The 19,305-nt window shown below is 27.4% G+C and overlaps 2 protein-coding genes across 3 annotated transcripts; both read right to left on the bottom strand.

Moving 5' to 3' along the window:
• Positions 1-231: 231 nt before the first annotated feature.
• On the bottom strand, positions 232-4,113 carry LOC112595335 (splicing factor U2AF 50 kDa subunit-like). Of its 2 annotated transcripts, none has more exons than XM_025340489.1 (11): positions 4,026-4,113; positions 3,729-3,959; positions 2,141-2,265; positions 1,956-2,072; positions 1,748-1,889; positions 1,642-1,680; positions 1,527-1,582; positions 979-1,101; positions 729-893; positions 501-665; positions 232-435 (listed from the first exon to the last, which is right to left on the bottom strand). In XM_025340489.1, exons 1-11 carry the CDS (start codon positions 4,060-4,062, stop codon positions 304-306), a joined length of 1,332 nt encoding a protein of 443 aa, XP_025196274.1. In that variant the 5' UTR covers positions 4,063-4,113; the 3' UTR covers positions 232-303. The 2 variants fall into 2 exon arrangements, with proteins under 2 accessions (XP_025196274.1, XP_025196275.1); XM_025340490.1 differs by having other exon boundaries at positions 1,648-1,680.
• Positions 4,114-9,803: 5,690 nt separating this feature from the next.
• LOC112595326 (E3 ubiquitin-protein ligase Su(dx)-like) lies at positions 9,804-16,994 on the bottom strand. Its single transcript, XM_025340479.1, has 15 exons — positions 16,882-16,994; positions 16,362-16,818; positions 13,549-13,726; positions 13,125-13,266; positions 12,741-13,054; positions 12,594-12,683; positions 12,363-12,522; positions 12,033-12,297; positions 11,776-11,969; positions 11,576-11,719; positions 11,262-11,504; positions 11,026-11,185; positions 10,459-10,959; positions 10,147-10,243; positions 9,804-10,033 (listed from the first exon to the last, which is right to left on the bottom strand). The coding sequence occupies exons 3-15, from the start codon at positions 13,649-13,651 to the stop codon at positions 9,861-9,863; spliced, it is 2,586 nt and encodes an 861-aa protein (XP_025196264.1). The 5' UTR covers positions 13,652-13,726; positions 16,362-16,818; positions 16,882-16,994; the 3' UTR covers positions 9,804-9,860.
• Positions 16,995-19,305: the final 2,311 nt, after the last annotated feature.

The following is a 19,305-nucleotide window of genomic DNA, read 5'->3' as shown; positions in this document are numbered from 1 at the left end:
TTTTATTATAATCAATAATTTGTCAAAATCATAAAATATTTCAAATTATAGTTTTAAAAATTAAGGCTTAAACATTGTAAACAAGTTTTTCAAAAAATATTCTTATATAAACTTCTTAATCTCAAAAAAACAAATACATAATTTAATTTTTTTATAAATATATAAATAGTCAATTAGTAACTTTATTAATTAAATTAATATAAAAAGAATGAGTATATCAATATACTTCTGACTATTAACTAGAAACAAGATTAAAATGTTATTTTAAAATAAAATCCAACAATATGGCAGTAATATTTTTTATTAAAATTCGTTTTTATGATATTTTTCTTGTTCCATGTAAGAAGTAAGTACAACTCTGTTGTTGAATATTCTACCAGACAAAGCTTCTAATGCTTTCTGGCAGTCTTCAAAATTATTAAATTCTACAAACACCTAATAAACAACAATTTTCAATTATTTATTTTAGTAGGAAATTAAAAAATATATTAAAGTAATACTTTTCCACAACCAGGTACATCAATTCCTTCAATAGGCCGAGGAACTTTTAATGACTGAACACCGCCATATTTATTGCATTCTGCTCGAATATCTTCCAAAATTTCTTTATATTCATCATCATCTTTAAGTTCATTAGTATTTACCATGTTCAATAAACATAAAACCTGCAAATAGTTAAAAATGTATAAATATTTTTTTAAACATTTATGTCTTATTAAAGCATTAACCTGAGTAGGACTAGTAGGAGGTCCTATAGTTTCAACAACTGAAAGTCCAGGAACTTGAATTGGGACAGATGATTGTTCAATCTTAATATCTCTATAACAAGCACCAGCCCTACGCACAATCATTATCTTATTTCCAATTGGCGTACCATTCAAACCAGCAATGACCTGGACTTACAAAAATAAATAATTAATTGTTGTAGAAAACATTGATTAAAAAAGTATTATTTAATAACTATGTTTACTATTTTACCTGATCTGTTATTGCACCATCATCAAACTCACAGAATGCATAACCTTTATGTAAGCGAGTGACAAAGTCTATGATCAAATGAAATGATTTTAACTGACCAAATGGTGTAAGTAGGTCCTTCACCTATTGTCAAGTAGATAATAATTTAAAACCTATATTATATTATATTGAATCTATTTAACCTTAAACAATATTTTATAAAACTCTATAAAGTAAATTGAAAATAAAAAACAAAAGAATTGGCATTCAAAATTTAAGATAAGCTTTACATATGTTTTCAAATGAAAATAAAGGAGAATTCATATCCCTATAGTAACCTTCAATAAATATTTTATGGTCATGCAAAATAAAACTAATATATTTATTTAATACTCAAAAATCTAACATATATTCTTAAGCAAAAATCCAAAATGTATGCATTGAAAAAAAAAATAGCACTATTCTTACTTTTATCATTTTGTGTTTTTGTACCGCACCATTGTTAAAAATTATATTAAAAATGAAATATTAATATAAAATGTTAATATTTTACTACTTAAATGGCTTACCTGATCCTCATTAAAGTTTCCTGGTATTCCTCCAACAAAAAGTTTATTTTGTGAATCTATACAGTATAAAAATTATTGATGAGTAAAAAATTTTTATTTTAGATATAATACAAACTTAGACCTGTAAAACCAAATGAACTGGAATCATATTTCACTGTAACAAATAAAATTACGATTAAAAAACTAATTTAAGATCTGGAAAAAAATAAATATTTTCATACTCATATCTAATGTTATAGGTTTATTCTTAATGACTCCGAGTGCAGTCTGATATTCGTGTGGTCGTCTAACTTTTAAGTTATAGCCTTTAAAATAAATGCCATCAAAGGACAATGATCGAGTAGTTTCATCAGTAGACCTAAACTATAATTAAATTGAATTTAAAATTCCATTCCTTTCATTTTTAATAGCATTTAATATAACATGTACTTCTAAAAAGGCATAGTTTCTTGCTATATTAATTTTACACGACAGCACAGGATTACCATCAGATTGAGCGAATCCAAACAAATGTATCTTCTCATTAAAAAACTCTGTCATTTCATCCTGTAAATGTATTATAAATATGCTGAATAGTAATAAATTATAATAGTAAAAAGTGATAATAATTAAACCTCAGTTACACCAAATGGTACGTTTCCAATATACAATCGTCTTGCTTGAGGTATAACAGTTGATCCAACATCAGAGGTTTTTGAAGGGACGTTTGGCAATACATTTTTCAAAATTTTTCCATTAGCTAAATAAAAAATAAACTAATTAAGTTTTAATTTAAATATGTTACTAAACATTTAAAAAATAATGGAAATTGTTAAAGTAGTGCTTAAAACTATTCTGAACAAATAACAATATAGTATAGCATTGACTTTTTGTAACCTATGTTTGGGCAAACATTATCGATGGGAGTAAAAAGTATCAAACTAATATTATGTTTAATTAATTATTTAAATATATATGTTTTTCTTGCTACTATCAAAAAGACTATTGTAAGACACATCAAATCTAATTTATTTATTGCACATATAAATATAATTTGTTTGCCAAGAAATATGACTATTCTGTGTATAGTTTCAACACAAGCAGAAAAATATATCATGTATCAGTAGGTTCTGTTATAGTGGAGTTAGACTTATTACAGTAAACAAACTTTTATATAAAAAATGTATACTTTGTACATAACTTCTAAAAATGACTTTTTTAAGTACAAAAATCAAAAATTAAACTAATATTTTTCTCCCAACAAGTGATGGTTAAATGGTAAATAATTTTTATAAAACAAACTAATAAAAAAAGTACAATGAAAATAAATAAATTTAAATGTTAACCTAATTTTTGTTTAAATATCTAGTTAATTTTTATAATTGATAATATTTTTGATAGGCCAACAGTTTGAGTTGGATTAACAAAACACTATATTATTTAAATGTATATCATATTATGAAATTTAGAATTTTATAATAATAATTTTATTTCTTTGCATATATTTAACATAGGTAACTTCTTTCGTTGTTAATAGTTCTTTAATTTTGATATCACCAGTTTTCATTTTTATAACTACTATTTGTTAATTAAATACATATTAATGCTTGTTTACTGTGTAGTTTAATTATTATTTTATATTGTTTAAATTTATTTATTAGGTAACATAAATTGTATTGTTCTGCTAAGCACCGAGCCCGTTATTAATTATAAATAAATAACAATTTCTATAATTTGAAAAATGAATAATTGGTTACATGAAATAACCGTTAATAACACTCATAACCAATCAATGATTATGATTTAAACATAAAAAATTGATTAAGTATGATCAAATTTGAAATAATATAAATTTGATTTTTATTTAAATATTATGAATTATTTTAATTAAGATATTACAATCATAATTTATGAAGATTCATACTGTATTTTGATTTAAAATATGATAGAAATGATTTCCTTGAATAATAGTTTGAAAAATAATAAATTTTAAGAAGCAATGCCAAAAGACATTTATCAACTTTATACCTAAGTAATAGCAATTAATTAAATATTTACCCAGGTATTGTCTATAACAATACAATATTTGAATTTAAACGGTGTCCTCACAAATAATAAGTTCTTCTTCTACTCTAATTTGATTTTTTTAACTACTCATAGGTGTATAAAATAAAATAACAAAATCTACCAAGGTACCTACTTAATTAAAATAATATATCTTACCTATCAATGCTTTGTATTCAATAGGTGTCATGTGTTCATAACCTGGTGCTGGAACATCCCAATACAGAGGTGGCTTTCTACGTCTAGATTCAATCTTAGGTGATTTAGATCTATTACGTCTACGACCTTCTAGACTCTTTGATCGATGTCTGCGATGATATTTGCGGTCCCTATCTTGTGAATGTCTACGCCTTTCACTACGTTCTTTTCGGTCCTTGTCACGATATTTTTCTAAGCACAAAAAAAAAATCTAATTACTAAATTACATCAAGTAAATAAACGTCTTTCAAATGTTACCTCTGTACTCGCCCGATATCCTGGGTTTGCTATACATGATATTGAATTCAACGATTTCTTTGAGTTTTTAAAAAAAACGTGAAAAAACAAAAATAAAATTGGTTATTAAAAAATTATAACGAACAGCCGTAAAAATAAATGAAAAAGTAAATCAACACGGTTGACATTGTTTAATGTTTATATTGGTGTTCTGTGGTTCTGTCATAGATTAAGATCAATCTTCCATATTGCAAATTAAGGGCCTTTATTATACTAAACAGTTAAGAATCTTAACACCTGAAGCGCTAATAATAATTCATGGAAAAAATAAAAAATTTTCCATGATTTATGTCATGTTGGCATAACAATTAGGTTAAAATCAACAAATGTTAATTAAGATAGAAAAGAACCAAAACCAAACCTAACTTTAGAGTTTTGTAATTTTAACTTACAACGGTTACAAAGTTTTTAATACTTAAACTATTTATTATATTGTCGACGTGCAATATTTCTTGCTGTAAAAACACTGAGAGGAAAATATATAAAACATGTATACAATAATTTATAATTTAATATGCCCTTTGAGGGATTTTGATTTTGCTTTTCGGACCTTACGTATTTTATCGAATTAAGAACAAATTATTGTAACCTCACCAGTTAAAGTGTATGTAGTAACCTACGTGTATCGGTTTCAGTAACTAAACTCGAAATTATTTAAACTTTACTTAAAATTATACCTTATTCCAAATAAGAACACGTCAGGCAGCGGACGAAAACTTGTCGAAACTAACGCATGCCTCCCCCTTCCAACAATTTCAGCCGCTATCGATTAATCAAAAAGCAATTAATAATTTTGTGACGAGGCCACCACTAATAACGCAGCGCGATACAGTGCGTCTTCATTTGAAATAAGGTATAGTAATTCAAATGGCATTAGTAATCGTTCCCTACGCCTACCGAGTTCAGTCACATAACTCGAGGTGCTTAGGATCTCTCGTTGGATTAGGGATCAACCCCTAAGCCCTTCGATGGAAAAAATATCCACTTATACCACCTTGAAAGATTACCTAACCTTCAGGTAGACCTTGCAAGTTTAAGTAACACATGTAGTCAAAACAGAACATTTTCATACTTAAGGATCATATAAATATATTATTACTATTATGACATGATTTATATATCTATAATCATGATCATGAATATAATACATAGGCAGTGGCGTAACTACGAAGGGGGCAAGCGGTCCCTTTACTCCCTCCCCCCAACCTTTTCTGGAAATGTTAGGTAAAAAGTAAATAAAGAATAATAATGATACAGGAAAGACTTTGGTCATTGATTTTAGTATCCATTGAAAAAGAAATTTTAGAAAAACTTCAAATTCTAGACTTTGTAGACAAATTTGCTGAAAAAGATAGGCGTATAAAATTATAATTATGAGATTAATTGTTAGGAGTAAATGTATTAGTTTATAAAACAATGTACCACAGAAAATTTTAGTATTTATATAAAAATGATAATCTTGTATTTTAAATAAAAGGAGTTGTTTAGTATTAAATTTTATATTGTATCATTTTTTTTATTATTTTCATTTACTAAAATTAATTACTAATTACTACCTATATACATATGTATTTGACTTTAATTAATCCATGATTATTATGAACAATTTTGAAATTTTGCCCCTCCAACTAAAATTCATAGCTATACCTCTGTAAATACCGTTTAACGATGGGTAACTGATAAGTCCACATGATTATTTAGTATTGCCATTTACAATGAGATTTACCAGAAGCCCACAATACATTTGTACAGTTGTCAGCTACCAAATAGTTGATTAATGTTTAGAGGTCTTGTAGTGGGTGGTCCATGTACTGAGTGAATAGTTGTATTCATTAGATATTCTACCATTGTAAAATTAATTTAATTAAATTGTTTAAAACAAAAAAGTTGGGACAATAACTTAATTACTTTTACATATATACCTATTTTTTTGTATATTCAACAAATAATATTTACTTTAAACAATTTTTGGTCTGTTTACTTTTGCTCAAGAATTACATTTATAATAGGTAGCTATTTAAGAGAAAGCCACTTATTCCACCAATAGAAAAATTATTGACTATTATGTCCATATATATGGAATAGATAAAGTTTGCTTAAATATTAATAGATAATGCTTATATATCATTACATAGTATTAAATTATTTTAATAAATCATAATAAATAAAACAATTTTATTTATTTTAACAGGAATTTCCAAAGGTTACCAACAATTGACGTTCAAAACTGAAATGGCATTGGTTTCTTTATAGGTAACCAAACCTAACCACTTAAGTGTATTAAATCATATTCAGACATATGTTCTAGATACAATAACAACTAACATGATCATTTATATAAGATGAGGCTGAGAAATATGTATATAAATAAAAAAAAAAAATTATTTTGGAAATAATACTACAATAACATCAGAAAATTGTGTTTGTTAGAACAAAACGTGGAAGTGACAATGAAAATATATTATTTTTTCAATCCAAATTTTTAAATTAATTGAAAGTTAGTAAACAAATAACTTAAATTTACTAAAATATCAGTCAAATATGAATATTTCTTTAGCATTAAAAAATGTATTTAATTGAAATTTAAAATAAATTAATCAATGCATTATGTTTATAATTAAACCAACCTGACATTTAATTAGAGTAACTTCTAAAAATCAATAAAAACCTAAAAAAAAAAAAAAAACTGTGAAGCTTATTGTTTAATTTAAATTTGTTTCAGTTTTCAGTATTGTAAAATAAATTAGGATATTATTAAAGGTTACTTTCATATTTTTGTTTCAAGTAACAATTTCAAAGGTGATTCAAGCTTGTTTCTAGAAAAGAAAAATATTAAATTGAAAACAATATATTTGTAAGGTTAGTATTATTTTAATTTAGTTTATGAAATACATTAAAAATAAATTGTAAATTACAAAGTAAAAACTAGGCATGTTCGTAAATTTAACGAATTGTAATCTAAAAGTATTTAAAGTATAAAAAAAATATGTATTACTATTATTTATTTCTGGTTTTAAATGTATTACGATACCCCATTTAAACATAATTTATTTAGCTATTTATTAGAAAAAATGTGATATAATCATTATTCTATGTTATATTTAAAGAACATATTGTTTCACATTATTAAACTTAATCAAAATATTTATTCATTATCATATTATTAAATGAGTTGCGAAAATTAAAATCTAAAAATCAAAGGAATAGTAAAATTTTAAACACAGATATATTAAAATAATATTATTTTATTACTAATATTTATTATTTAATATGTAATGGTCATAAATATCATTACAAAAATTAAAGTTTTAAACTTTGTTGTAGAAATTCAACAAACGATTTATATGACTATTTCATATATACTCGTAATTTCAACCGTTTTAAACTCTGATGAAAGATAACAGACCCTGGCATTAAAGGACAGGACATTTTACTTTTTTCTAATAATTCCTGGCAATCAACCAATTCATTTATAAGTCTGTACAGAGTGATAAAAAATATTTGACCCTAAAACACTTATTATTTCAGAAGATATTAACATTTTTGATAAAATAATTAAATTTATTATCGTTATGATTTTAAAGCTCATTTTACTTTTATCTTTTTTTTATAATAATATACATTTTTAATTCCTTATTCCCAAAAAATAAGCTAAATTCAAATACACAAAAAAAAAAAAAATAAATAAATAAATAAACAAGGAATAATAGTTTTTGGAATACTTTTATTTACTAACATTGAATTTTGGTTGATTAGTTTACGAGTTATGAGTTTTTAAAGTTTAGATGAACAGTGCGTGCATACCCTGCACTACTCCATTCCACTTTAAATATTTTTATCAATAATAAGTAGTTTATGAGAGTTAATGTCAAATAGTTTAAAATTCGATTTTTGTACATTGAAGTATTCTTAATAATAATAATTTATAGAATAAAAAAATAAAAATGGATGTTGTCATTAAAAATGATAAAAATCTACAACATAGTAAAACAAATTATTTTCTTAAGAAAAAATATAATTTTTGACAACTTAATTTATAACAAAAATATATATATTATTGTTATTTGAAATATGAAATATAAATCTTACATAAGCTTTTAAGCTCTTGTTTGCTAGTGGCCCAATTTAGCACGCAATACTCGCTTAACTAAGAAAACTTTTGCAAACCTATTTTTAAAAGTAAGAATTTATCACACGAAGATATTTACACTTAATTTAAAATGGATCAATAATATATTTATAAAAAATCTATTCAATACACCCAAAAATAGGCATTATAACTTTAATATTATTTTTATCTTGTGATAAAGTTTTTTAATGACATGCTCATAATATACAAGTTATAAATATAATTAAACATAAAACTAGTAAACAAGCAAAACAACAATAAAATTATTGCAAATTGAATCATACAGCATTTATAATATATCAGTGAAAAATGCTCTTAAAACAACTTTATGATAACAACGCAATTGATTTTTCAATATTTTTTTTTATTAATGAAATATAGAATTTAACAACAATGTCGAGATAATATATATTCTACAATTATTTACACAATAATATTTAATAACTGATAAAATAGTATAATTTAATCATAAATTGTATCTATTCATAAAAAGCTAACTAAACACATATCTAGATATATTTAATTTAACAAAAAAATAATAATAATAAATACATTTAGAGCACAGGAATTATATAAATGTTTTTTATAATGATTAAGTATAATAAATTTATATTTAAACGATATAATATGCTCACACACACAGCAAAGTAATACTATTAAACAGTTAAAATGCTTTTTAGAAAAAGCACATGGTTTTAAACATCAAGATGAATTTACATTTTGTAATAATGTTTAAAAAATATTTTTTGGCAAAATAATGTTTGAACAAATTTTATGAAAATTGTTATTCAAGACATTTTAAAAGGTTTGAACTAAATTATGTTTTATTTTTTTTTGTAAATGCTCTTCCATGAAAAAAAGATGAATACATTTTTAAATACAATTGTTTACTAAATGCTGTATGGTACCTATATTGTAATTAATACAAGTATAGTTCATAATAGATTTTTAAAATACAAAATAAACAACTGTTAAACATGGTAACTTTTTGTGTTTTAAAAAAATAAACATGTTCGCAAAAGCGTAAGCACAAATTAAGAAAAACAGCAATAATAAATTGATTACTGCAGCTTTAGGTTGCATGTATTTTCAATATCAATGATTGTTTAATACTTCAATAAATAAATATTTTAATTTATAATCATACTTAAGTACCCTATGTTTAATTAACAAATTAAAACGGATATTAGTTAAATGTTATAGTAAAAATTATTTTGAAAAGTGGATCATACTTTGTTTATGTTACATAAATTAAATTTTTGTTTAGCAAAATCATGACAATTCATTTAACTTTTTTTGTACATCAGCTTTACATTCAATACATTAAAAATACTTTTGTATTCATTACATACATTCACCTTATTTATAAAAACACATTTCTTAAAATCTATAATAGTAACTATATGAATCGGAGATATATAACGAGAAACATCAATGAATAAAACACTTTAACTTCAAAATTAATTAACGATGCATAAAATAAAAACAGAATATAAATTAAGGAATGTATTTTAAACCCCTAAAAGGCTAAATACGGTTTCACCGTTCATTTGATGTTATGAGGTCATGATATCACTGTACGGTCTTATAAATATTAATATAAACTTCTATACCTATATTTAAAATCGTAACAATTGAGGGAACATTAACCTGAATATATTTGTGTTTCATTCTTGAGCAAACCCTTCAGTTTCTTCAATAGCATAATTGAGTTTTTCAACTAGTTGATCATAACTCTTGTATGGTGGTAAGTCTAACCTGTTAAAGCATGTATGAGACCGAGGTAACCATGTTTCTTTACCAACCTTTTCAATGCAAAATCTTTGTGCTCCGTTGCTCCCTAAACATAAGAATAATTTAATAAAAATATTTGATAATCATTACTGATTACTAATATCTTAGTATAAAAATAATAATTTTAGCATTATTATTATATTTTTTAGCTTAACTTACCCATAAGTTCGGCAAACCCTCCAACCGGAACTCTACATGTTCCAGTCACAAACTGAAGAAGTCTTGCTCGTTTTTCATTATCAGCTTGTTTTACAAACTATATTTAAGAAAAATAATTAATACATTATTGTCTAAACACAAATATAAATAAAATATTTAACTTGTAGAAAGTTTTATTTGATTATATTAAGATTTGTTTATTATTCAAAGGTATAATACGAACATTAACATAAAATTACACATTTGGGATAGTTTTTAAAAAAAGACTGTTTTGTTAAAAAACAGAAATATAAATTAAATTAGCTTTAGTACCTGCCAGAACCAGTTAATTTGCTTGCTAGTTCTATTATAATGTCGATAAATTGTGTGCTGTTGCCAGTCTTCTACATCAATCTCTTGCATACCACATAACATAAGTTCAAGTTCACGTTCATCAAAATATTTTAACCATTCTAATGCAACAACTTCGTTAAATCCATCTAATAATGCTTGAGTCTGTTCTTCAATGCCACGTGTCATTCTCCATTCAGTCATTAATCTAATATATTCATCTTTGTTAGCATCAGTAACCTTCACTTTATCACCATTTTCAATCAGCTCGTGATGCACAACTTGTCCAAGTACTTCAAAATCTACCCCAAAGTACATTTCAATATCACTTTCTTCTAAATTATTGTCACGTATCCAAACCAATGAGTTATAAAATTCTGGGTCAATGGACTCGATATCTTTCATGGTAAGTTTTTTGTTCAACATACGCTTGTAAAACGGCATTGTGAAACCAGAATAAATGAAACGGCCATGATATAGAGCCTATAATTATATTTAAAATACACATTAATATTTAATGATTTAAGATATATATATTATCATACTTACCATAGCTATAAATCGTCCAATAAATTTAAAATATAACAAATGGTCTGGATTCACATACGAAGCAGGATTAATTTGTAGACTGTAGTTATTTTTATTGGCATATTCAAATAGACAGTACATTGGGTTGAGTACTTCGTGGGAAAGCAAAAAGAACCATTCTCTGTTGAAATTAACAATTTAATATTAATACTGACAATGAATTGTTTAACAATAAATATAAAATAGAAACTATGTACCGTGAAACACCACCATAATCCAAGCCTTCTTCACCACGGAATACTATATACAAACGTTTCCTCATTTCATATGCAGCAGATCTCATTATTTGATGATAGGAATCTTCAAACAGTGTCTGTCTGGAAACTGTAATCTTGATGTGACTTGATATTGCATTACTTTGACACAAATACCGGAATTGACTTAATTTCCAACGAAATGATCTTTCATAAGCAGCAGGTACCCCATAAGGACCAGTTGAACTAAAATTATAAATATGTTCACACTTTATAGTACATAATTGCTATAATTAATATTCTTTCTTATTATTAACCATTGAATGGGTGGTACATGAGTTCGAGGATCTTCAAATGTAGTAGTATGTGTATTATGATCAACAAAATATCTAATTCCATCAGTAGTTTTTCTTACTTCCCAACCAGTTGGTAAATCCGAATTATCAATAATCAATTCAGTTCTAAAAAATAAATAAACTTTAAAATATAATCAAAATAAAATATCTCTGAGTTATACCCTTGTGTACGTGGATCTTCCCACTGGGTAATGCGACTTTTATGATTAACAAAATAACATCTACCATCTGGTTGGACACGCTTTTCCCAACCATTGGGTAACTGTCCCATACGGTCTTCCTCTTCAACAACAGGATTTGGTGGAACTCCTGTAGTTTGTCTACTATTTGGTCCTGAACCAGTTCCTAAAGCATGCTAAACATACCATAGAAAAATAATTAGTTACATGAAAAATTATAAAACATTTCTATATTTTACCTGAGGATAAAGAAATCTTTGGTTTCCCTGTTGAACCACATGAGCTCTTTCGCCTTGCCAATGTTGATAATGCTGCAGTCTTTCAATGTTTGGTCGTTGCCATGTTGTAGTACGAGTATTATGATCTACATAATAAATACGCCCACGGTTATCTCTTCTTAGCTCCCAACCAGCAGGTAATGGTTGTGGTCTTTCCCAAGAAGTTGATTTTGTATTATGATCTACATAATATTGTCGTCCAAATGCATCAAATCTCATTTCCCAACTACAATACAATTTATAAATTAAATATTTTAACCTAAAAATAAAATATTATTTATTTTCACACACCCAACGGGCAATGGTTCTTCTATTGGTAATGTAACAGGACCATTATGATGATGAACGGTTATTGTTCCCTCTGTAGAATTATTGTGCACTGATGAAGTTTGTGAAGTCCGAATGTTATTAGTTAATGCATTATTTGTAAGATTATTTGATACATTCATATCTAAAATGTATACAAATAAACTTCATTAAAAATCTATTATGAATGGATCAAATAATAAAATCAACTATTACCTGTTGTTGTAACAGGTGACGCTACAACAGCTGTTGTTGAAGTACGGCTACGAGCTCTAACACCATTACTAAAATCACCATCCGATAGTCCTATAAAATAATAAATTAGTTAAATTAATATTTCTTTTATATATTAAGCATGATTACCTTGATGATTAGCACTAGTTCCTGGTTCTCTAGATGGATTTGAAACCTGAGTCATATCAATTTGAAAACCATGTAATATAGTAATCAACTCTCCAACTTTGACCAAATTGTTAGATGTAGATGAACTTGATGTTAGATGATCATGATGACGAGCTCGCATTAAATCAATTGTCAACTCCAAATTATCACAGACACCATTATAATTACATAAAATATCATAAAGACTAATACTCTTTTCAGCTATAAGCACATCTTTTTGAAATTTACAATAATCTAATACACGATAGTGTAATATTGAGTAAGGAGTAACAAGTCTAAAAAAATATATATATTTTAAAACAATTATGATTAAATTTAAATTTATTATAATATCTATTAACATACACAGTAAATTCTTCATTCCATTTCGGTTGATATGTATTTTTGATAACTTCAGTTTTATTCCTTTTGAAATCGTCAACAATAAGTTCAACATATGGATGCGGTTTAATCAATCCACCATTATTTTTTAAATCTGCGCTTTCAACTAAAACAAAAATAAAAACCAAATGAACAATTTATACAAACTTTTATAGTAAAATACATTTGATTGAAAATAATTGTTGTTTTACAATTTACTATTGATGTTGCAAAATGCAAAAATTATTCACTTTTATGGGAAATATAACTGGTTTAACTGTAATAACTTAAAGCTTAAGTGGTTATTTTTCAATTAAAACAGTTTTAAATAATTTATAAATAGTAACATAGATAGTGGCATTTTAATACAAATAAAGTTTAAAATAATCAGTTAATTATTATAACTTACTTGTAACAATGAGTTGAAAAATTTGAATTTGATTAGAAGGAGCAATTACTCTATCCTGAGTCGTTATTGAACAATTTGACAAATTTTCTACAATAGTACCCATAGTCACAACAATTTTTCACCTTACTGTGACTTAAAAAGCATCAAAAGTTTTACCACAATTACTTTGTTGGCTAATCTAAAAAAAAGAAAAGAAAATTATGAATAAATTTAATTTATGTCCATTTACATAAACAATGTTTTAAGCATAGTTATTGATTTAAATCTAAAGCTTGGATGTTAAATGTCTTATATCCAATAGATATTTATGAGAAATAATTAGGAACCAACATAAATAGCTAACCTAACTTAAAATTAATTTGAATTACCTAAATTAATTAAGATTAAAATTATTATTTACATAATATAAAAATGTGTGTAGGTATAAGATTATGTTTTCATATTATAGATGATCATCATAAACTAATATCAAAGATTAATAAAACAATTTAATACCTAACTTCTTATATAACACAAATGCAAGTCAAATAATATAATAGATGTACCATAAATATAGCTTTATAAAACAAATAAATTAAAAAACAAAACTACTTACATAATTTATGATTAAGTCTATGAATTTAATCCATTTATATGCTCAAAAATAAAGAACAAATAATTGTAAACTATGCAAAATTAGAATTAACAATTCAGGTTATAGATTGTATCAGTTGTACTAATAAATAATGAGTAGAATATTAGTATACAAAAATAAATATACCTATATTAGATATGAAAAAAAACTTTTGTATTAAAATAGATATGTTATTATATAACAAAAAATCCATAAATTTTCACGATAAAAAAAAAATCAGCATATTATATACATAAATTATTAATAAATAGCATCTGTATATTGATATTTTATATGAATTAACATCTAAAATATGCAAAATATAATTTTGTAATTAGAATGTTAGTATCATAAAACAAATTCATATAATACTCATTCTGAATATAGAATAAAATGCATCAATATACCTACAAAATGATTGAACTCATAGACTTATTATAATAACAAATAAAACATATTAGGTAAGTAATATTCACATATTGATTGAAACTAATAAAAAAAAAATTAAGAACATGAAAAATGGCAAAAAATAATTAATCCTTAATGTTATTTGAATTATTATTAGAGTAAGGCAATGAAACAAAGGTAGGTACAGTATTTTAAATATGTAATGCATATAAATGTTTCTACTTGTGATTTAGGTATCTTTATTGATTAAAATTAGCTACCTACTATTAATAGCAATTTTTGTGTATTATGAATTATGATGATTGTGAGGTTGTTTTTGGTTTATAGTTGTATATTTTATATGAATATTTGAGGTACTATATAAAAAATGGATATGTAAAGATTCAGAAAGTTTTCGTCTACCTACCATATAATAACTAGATATATTAATGAAATTGATAAATAATTGTGATGAGTATAAGCTTGTGATAAATTTTTATCAGCATTAAAATATGATTATATACCATGTATAAGACTTAAAAGGACATCGTAGCCGCATATGTTGTCTCTGTCTTATACTCGTACAATATAGTAAATTTTTGTTTATCAGTTTCAATAGTGTGCTTTTAGTTTTGATATTAGAGTGATTTGATTTATTATTAAACTTTTAGATAGGAACATAATCTATGTTCTCTTGTTGGTTTTTTTATGATGTTTTAATATTTAAGTGAATTATGAGCATTTTTAAATATTTTTATTTTTCATACACATACCTAACTCACTTAAATATTAAAATATTATAAAAACCAACAAGAGAATACAGATTATGTTCCTATCTAAAAGTTTAATAATAAATCAAATCACTCTAATATCAAAACTAAAAGCACACTATTGAAACTGATAAACAAAAATTTACTATGTTGTACGAGTGTAAGACGGAGACAACACATGCGGGTGCAACATCCTCTTAATTGTAAAGTTGTTTTTTTTTTTATATATATTGTTTATCTTGCATGAATGTATCTATATAATATGATAAAAATAAAAATCGTAAAAGGGAAAATTTAAACAAGCTTATGAATTTCATGACTAATATTTTAAAATTAATTTTGTTTAGTTTTATACTTACAAATCTAATTCTTAGTTAAATTTGAAAATTGGTATGATTCGGTATGATTATTTATAGTTATTTTAATCATCTAGTAGATATATCATCTAATTAAGGAATTATAAAATGATCTACAGTACACTTAAGTAATACCACTAATGCATCAAGTGAAAAGCGATTTACACTACAACACAATTTTTTGGTAAAAAAAAAATAATTTGTGATAAAAGAGAAAACAAATCTTGAAAATGGATTATGCTCCTGAGGTATTTGAACACTTGAGTCTAGGACATATTTCTGAGGTGTAATAAAAAAAAAAGATAAGACCAAAGAGCAGTACAGAAATCTATCAGTTAAAAGTGTTATCATATATTAATATAATCCGAAACACTCGACAATCACCCTGACCCAGAAACGACTATTATGACCTATGTCATGGTCGTCATCAGAGCCAGCCAAACTGACAGTAGATGAGAACAATATTGGAGAATGTAATGAGGAATTTTTTTCAAGTCAACTCATGACGACGAACGTACGATAAGTGGCGGGTTGACTGATACAGGTAGTACTTGATCGTTATCTGGTTAAAACGCATTGAAGGAGAAGGCAAATACACGCATGGCATTATAACCAAAACAAAGTGTACGTCAGGACGGCACTTAAAATTTTGGTCGTGGTAGAGAGGCGAGGGGGAGTGGCACTTACTGTGTATTGACTTTTAACAGCGGCTCGGAGGCGGCAAGAGCACTCCAACACGGTATTATAACGTTCGTCCCGGTTGCGGATTCGGGACTGCTGCGCTGGACTCGTCGGTCGGGGTAGCACGGGGATAGCGATCCAGTGAAACGACAGAGATGGCCACGGTGAAACGCGAAACACGTCTCTTCGGCGGCGTTATCGACGATTGCCGATCGTATCACGGCGGCGGTGGACACGATAACGCCATGAGTGTTGTTCCGTCAGCGGGCCACGCCAAATGGATACAACGATCGTGTCACTGTGGCGGCGGCGATTTCGGCGACCCGAGATCGTCAGTGACCATCGATCATGCAACCTTTCGGAACGCGAACACGGGCGACCGCGATCGGGGGGCTCGTGCTACGAATAACGCAATATCCGTCGTACGTGTTGTACACCGTGAAATATGGGATGATAGTAAATACTAAATAATAATAGTAATAATTAACAACGGCAAACGGTAATGACGGCAATAATAATTACGTACGTCTCCGTGCGTGCGTGCGTGCGTGCGTGGGTTAATTTTCCGAGCTGCACACGCTAGTCGTTTAACCGGAGAGAGAGTGCGTTTTGGGTCGCGAACTCGCGAGCGGAGACGAGATAACGCTACACGCGCGCGCACTAATACATACTCATGCTCGAGCACACGCGCGCACGCGCACACACGCGATCACGTACACACGATCGCCGTACTTCGCGCGCGCCACTGCTGCTGCTGTTGCACAAGCGGCGCGGCGGTGTGCTCGCCGTATTCCTCACTGCTGTTCGTGTTAACCTATTGATGTTTTCGATTTTTTATTTTTTTTATTTTTACGTCAATAACGTTTTGCGAATTTATCGTGCGACGCGTTCCGACGACGAGAGATTTTAGATCGCGGTACACGTATCGTGCTGTCAAAATGGACACGAGACTGGGTTATCATGTATCTATCCTATAATATTCTATACGCGAGCTGATCGCCGTGTATGCAATACCATTTGAGTTGTGTGTGTGTGTGTGTGTGTGTGTGTGACGTAATATAGTTGTAAAGTTGTTGTTATTTTGATTCCGAATCCGATCCTACGTGTTTAGGCGTGTTTTCGAGCTGCTGCTGCGCAGCAATCGCTCGTGGCCCCTAGGCAGTTTGAAAATTATAATATAGATTAGGTAGGTATGCTGTGCGTTTTTGCACTACGTCAAGTGAACTGGGCGTGTTCGCGACACGGTTATCGACGACGACGACGATGACGATGACGGCCGAAAGGTTTGGACAATCGCCTGTCGCCGACCGACCAGCCGCGTAGCTCACGTACACGACGTACGGTGAATTATATAGGTGTGAAAATAAGGTCTTAACTACTTACTGTAATATTGTTACGACGACTATGGTCACGGGCTGATGAATCTACAGCACAAACGCCAACTATTTAATAAGAACAACACGATTTCGTGAATAGACGCAATCGTCTCGAAATCGGTTGAATATTATTACGTCTTACACATATTTTTATGAATGTGAAAAATAAAATTGTGAATACCTCCAAACAACAAAATGATTCGAGTGTACATGACTTGTTCTCGGAACGATTGCACTTGTGTTGTAAAAATATGTAGAATAATCTAGATATTTTTTTCTATAATAAATAAATATTGATAAATAAAAAATAATAGCTTTTAAAATTACAATGATTTTACTACCTAGGTAAATAAGATTGTATACATAAAACTATAAGAGGTGAATAATAAGTCGGTACAAATGTGCTCACAAATATTGGTTGAAGTGAGACTAAAATATTGACAACGTTACTGACATCAAAACAATGAGATTTTTTTCAGTTTCGGAAAACGTTGTCGTCCCATCGTTGTGTTTTATATTTATTTTATGCTATGAACAAGACCGAGCTTCCAAATAAATCCTAATTCCGAATCGATTAAAGGTCGCACGTTATCGTTACCTAACCCTAGCTGTGTTGGTGTTAAATGTTAATGTATCCCCGGTGTATTTTATAACTAGATGCTAATTGCCAGGTATACTGCGACAGTATAGTGATAATATTAAACAACTTAATATTTATTTCATATTTTTTTTTACAAAGATGTAATTTTACATTGATTTCCAAAATCGTGTAATGATAACAGCTCTGGCAAAATATTTATTGTAATAAAAATATCACTTATGCAGTTGTTGGAAAGTATAAAATCATAAAAAATATCTTGATTTATTGGGTATACCTATAGGATTTGAATATGGATTACCATGTATCAAAAGTTAAGTGTCAGGTATCTTATCGTATTTTAATATTTTATAATATTTATTCTTTATATTTAGTTTAAAATAAAATGATATACCTATTTCGGGAATTATTAAATTTATTATTTCTTTGTCTTATGAGATGAGGTTTTTCCATTATACATTTATACATGACTATAGTCGTACTCCCTTCATGACATTGACATAGTCAAACAATTGGTGATTTATTCGACTACAAAAACAAAATTACCGATCTATCGTTCCTGTGGTTATCTCAATACTAGCTACTTGCAGTCACTGCTGCATTTGATTGTAGACACGAACATGTATTATTTAATGAAGGATAAAGGCTTCAATAACTAGGTCATTAGACCACATTTGTGTTTACATTATTAATAGATAATTTTAATTACGGTTGATAATTACTTGGTGTCTTAGTTATGAGTTGAATAACATTTATAGTTTTAAACATGTTATTGTTAGTTACCCCTACGGCCCTACCTACACACATCTTTAAAATGTTGGCATGTATAACTGTATAAGTGACAACACATAAAAAATATAAGCATAAATATTAAATATCATAAACATATTTAAAAATTGTATTAATCGTTTTAATTACATTTAATATAATAAATTATATAATATTGATCAAGTGAAATATTTATGATATGTATATT

This window comes from Melanaphis sacchari, unplaced genomic scaffold (assembly GCF_002803265.2).
Source record: "Melanaphis sacchari strain LSU unplaced genomic scaffold, SCAv2.0 Contig26_pilon_pilon, whole genome shotgun sequence".
NCBI classification, from domain to species: Eukaryota; Metazoa; Arthropoda; class Insecta; order Hemiptera; family Aphididae; genus Melanaphis; species Melanaphis sacchari.
This window is presented reverse-complemented; position numbering and strand designations above follow the sequence as displayed.

Bases quoted from the DNA above. Each gene is read 5' to 3' on its own strand.
- LOC112595326 (XM_025340479.1), bottom strand. From the start codon at position 13,651: ATGGGTACTATTGTAGAAAATTTGTCAAATTGTTCAATAACGACTCAG. The intron at 11,186-11,261 runs GTACATAGTTTC...TAATTTCAACAG, and splicing joins GATTATGGTGGTGTTTCACG to AGAATGGTTCTTTTTGCTTT. The intron at 10,034-10,146 runs GTAAGTTAAGCT...TCTTATGTTTAG, and splicing joins AGGGTTTGCCGAACTTATGG to GGAGCAACGGAGCACAAAGA.
- LOC112595335 (XM_025340489.1), bottom strand. From the start codon at position 4,062: ATGTATAGCAAACCCAGGATATCGGGCGAGTACAGAG. The intron at 2,073-2,140 runs GTTTAATTATTA...ATACATTTACAG, and splicing joins TACCATTTGGTGTAACTGAG to GATGAAATGACAGAGTTTTT. The intron at 1,890-1,955 runs GTACATGTTATA...ATTTAATTATAG, and splicing joins GAAACTATGCCTTTTTAGAA to TTTAGGTCTACTGATGAAAC.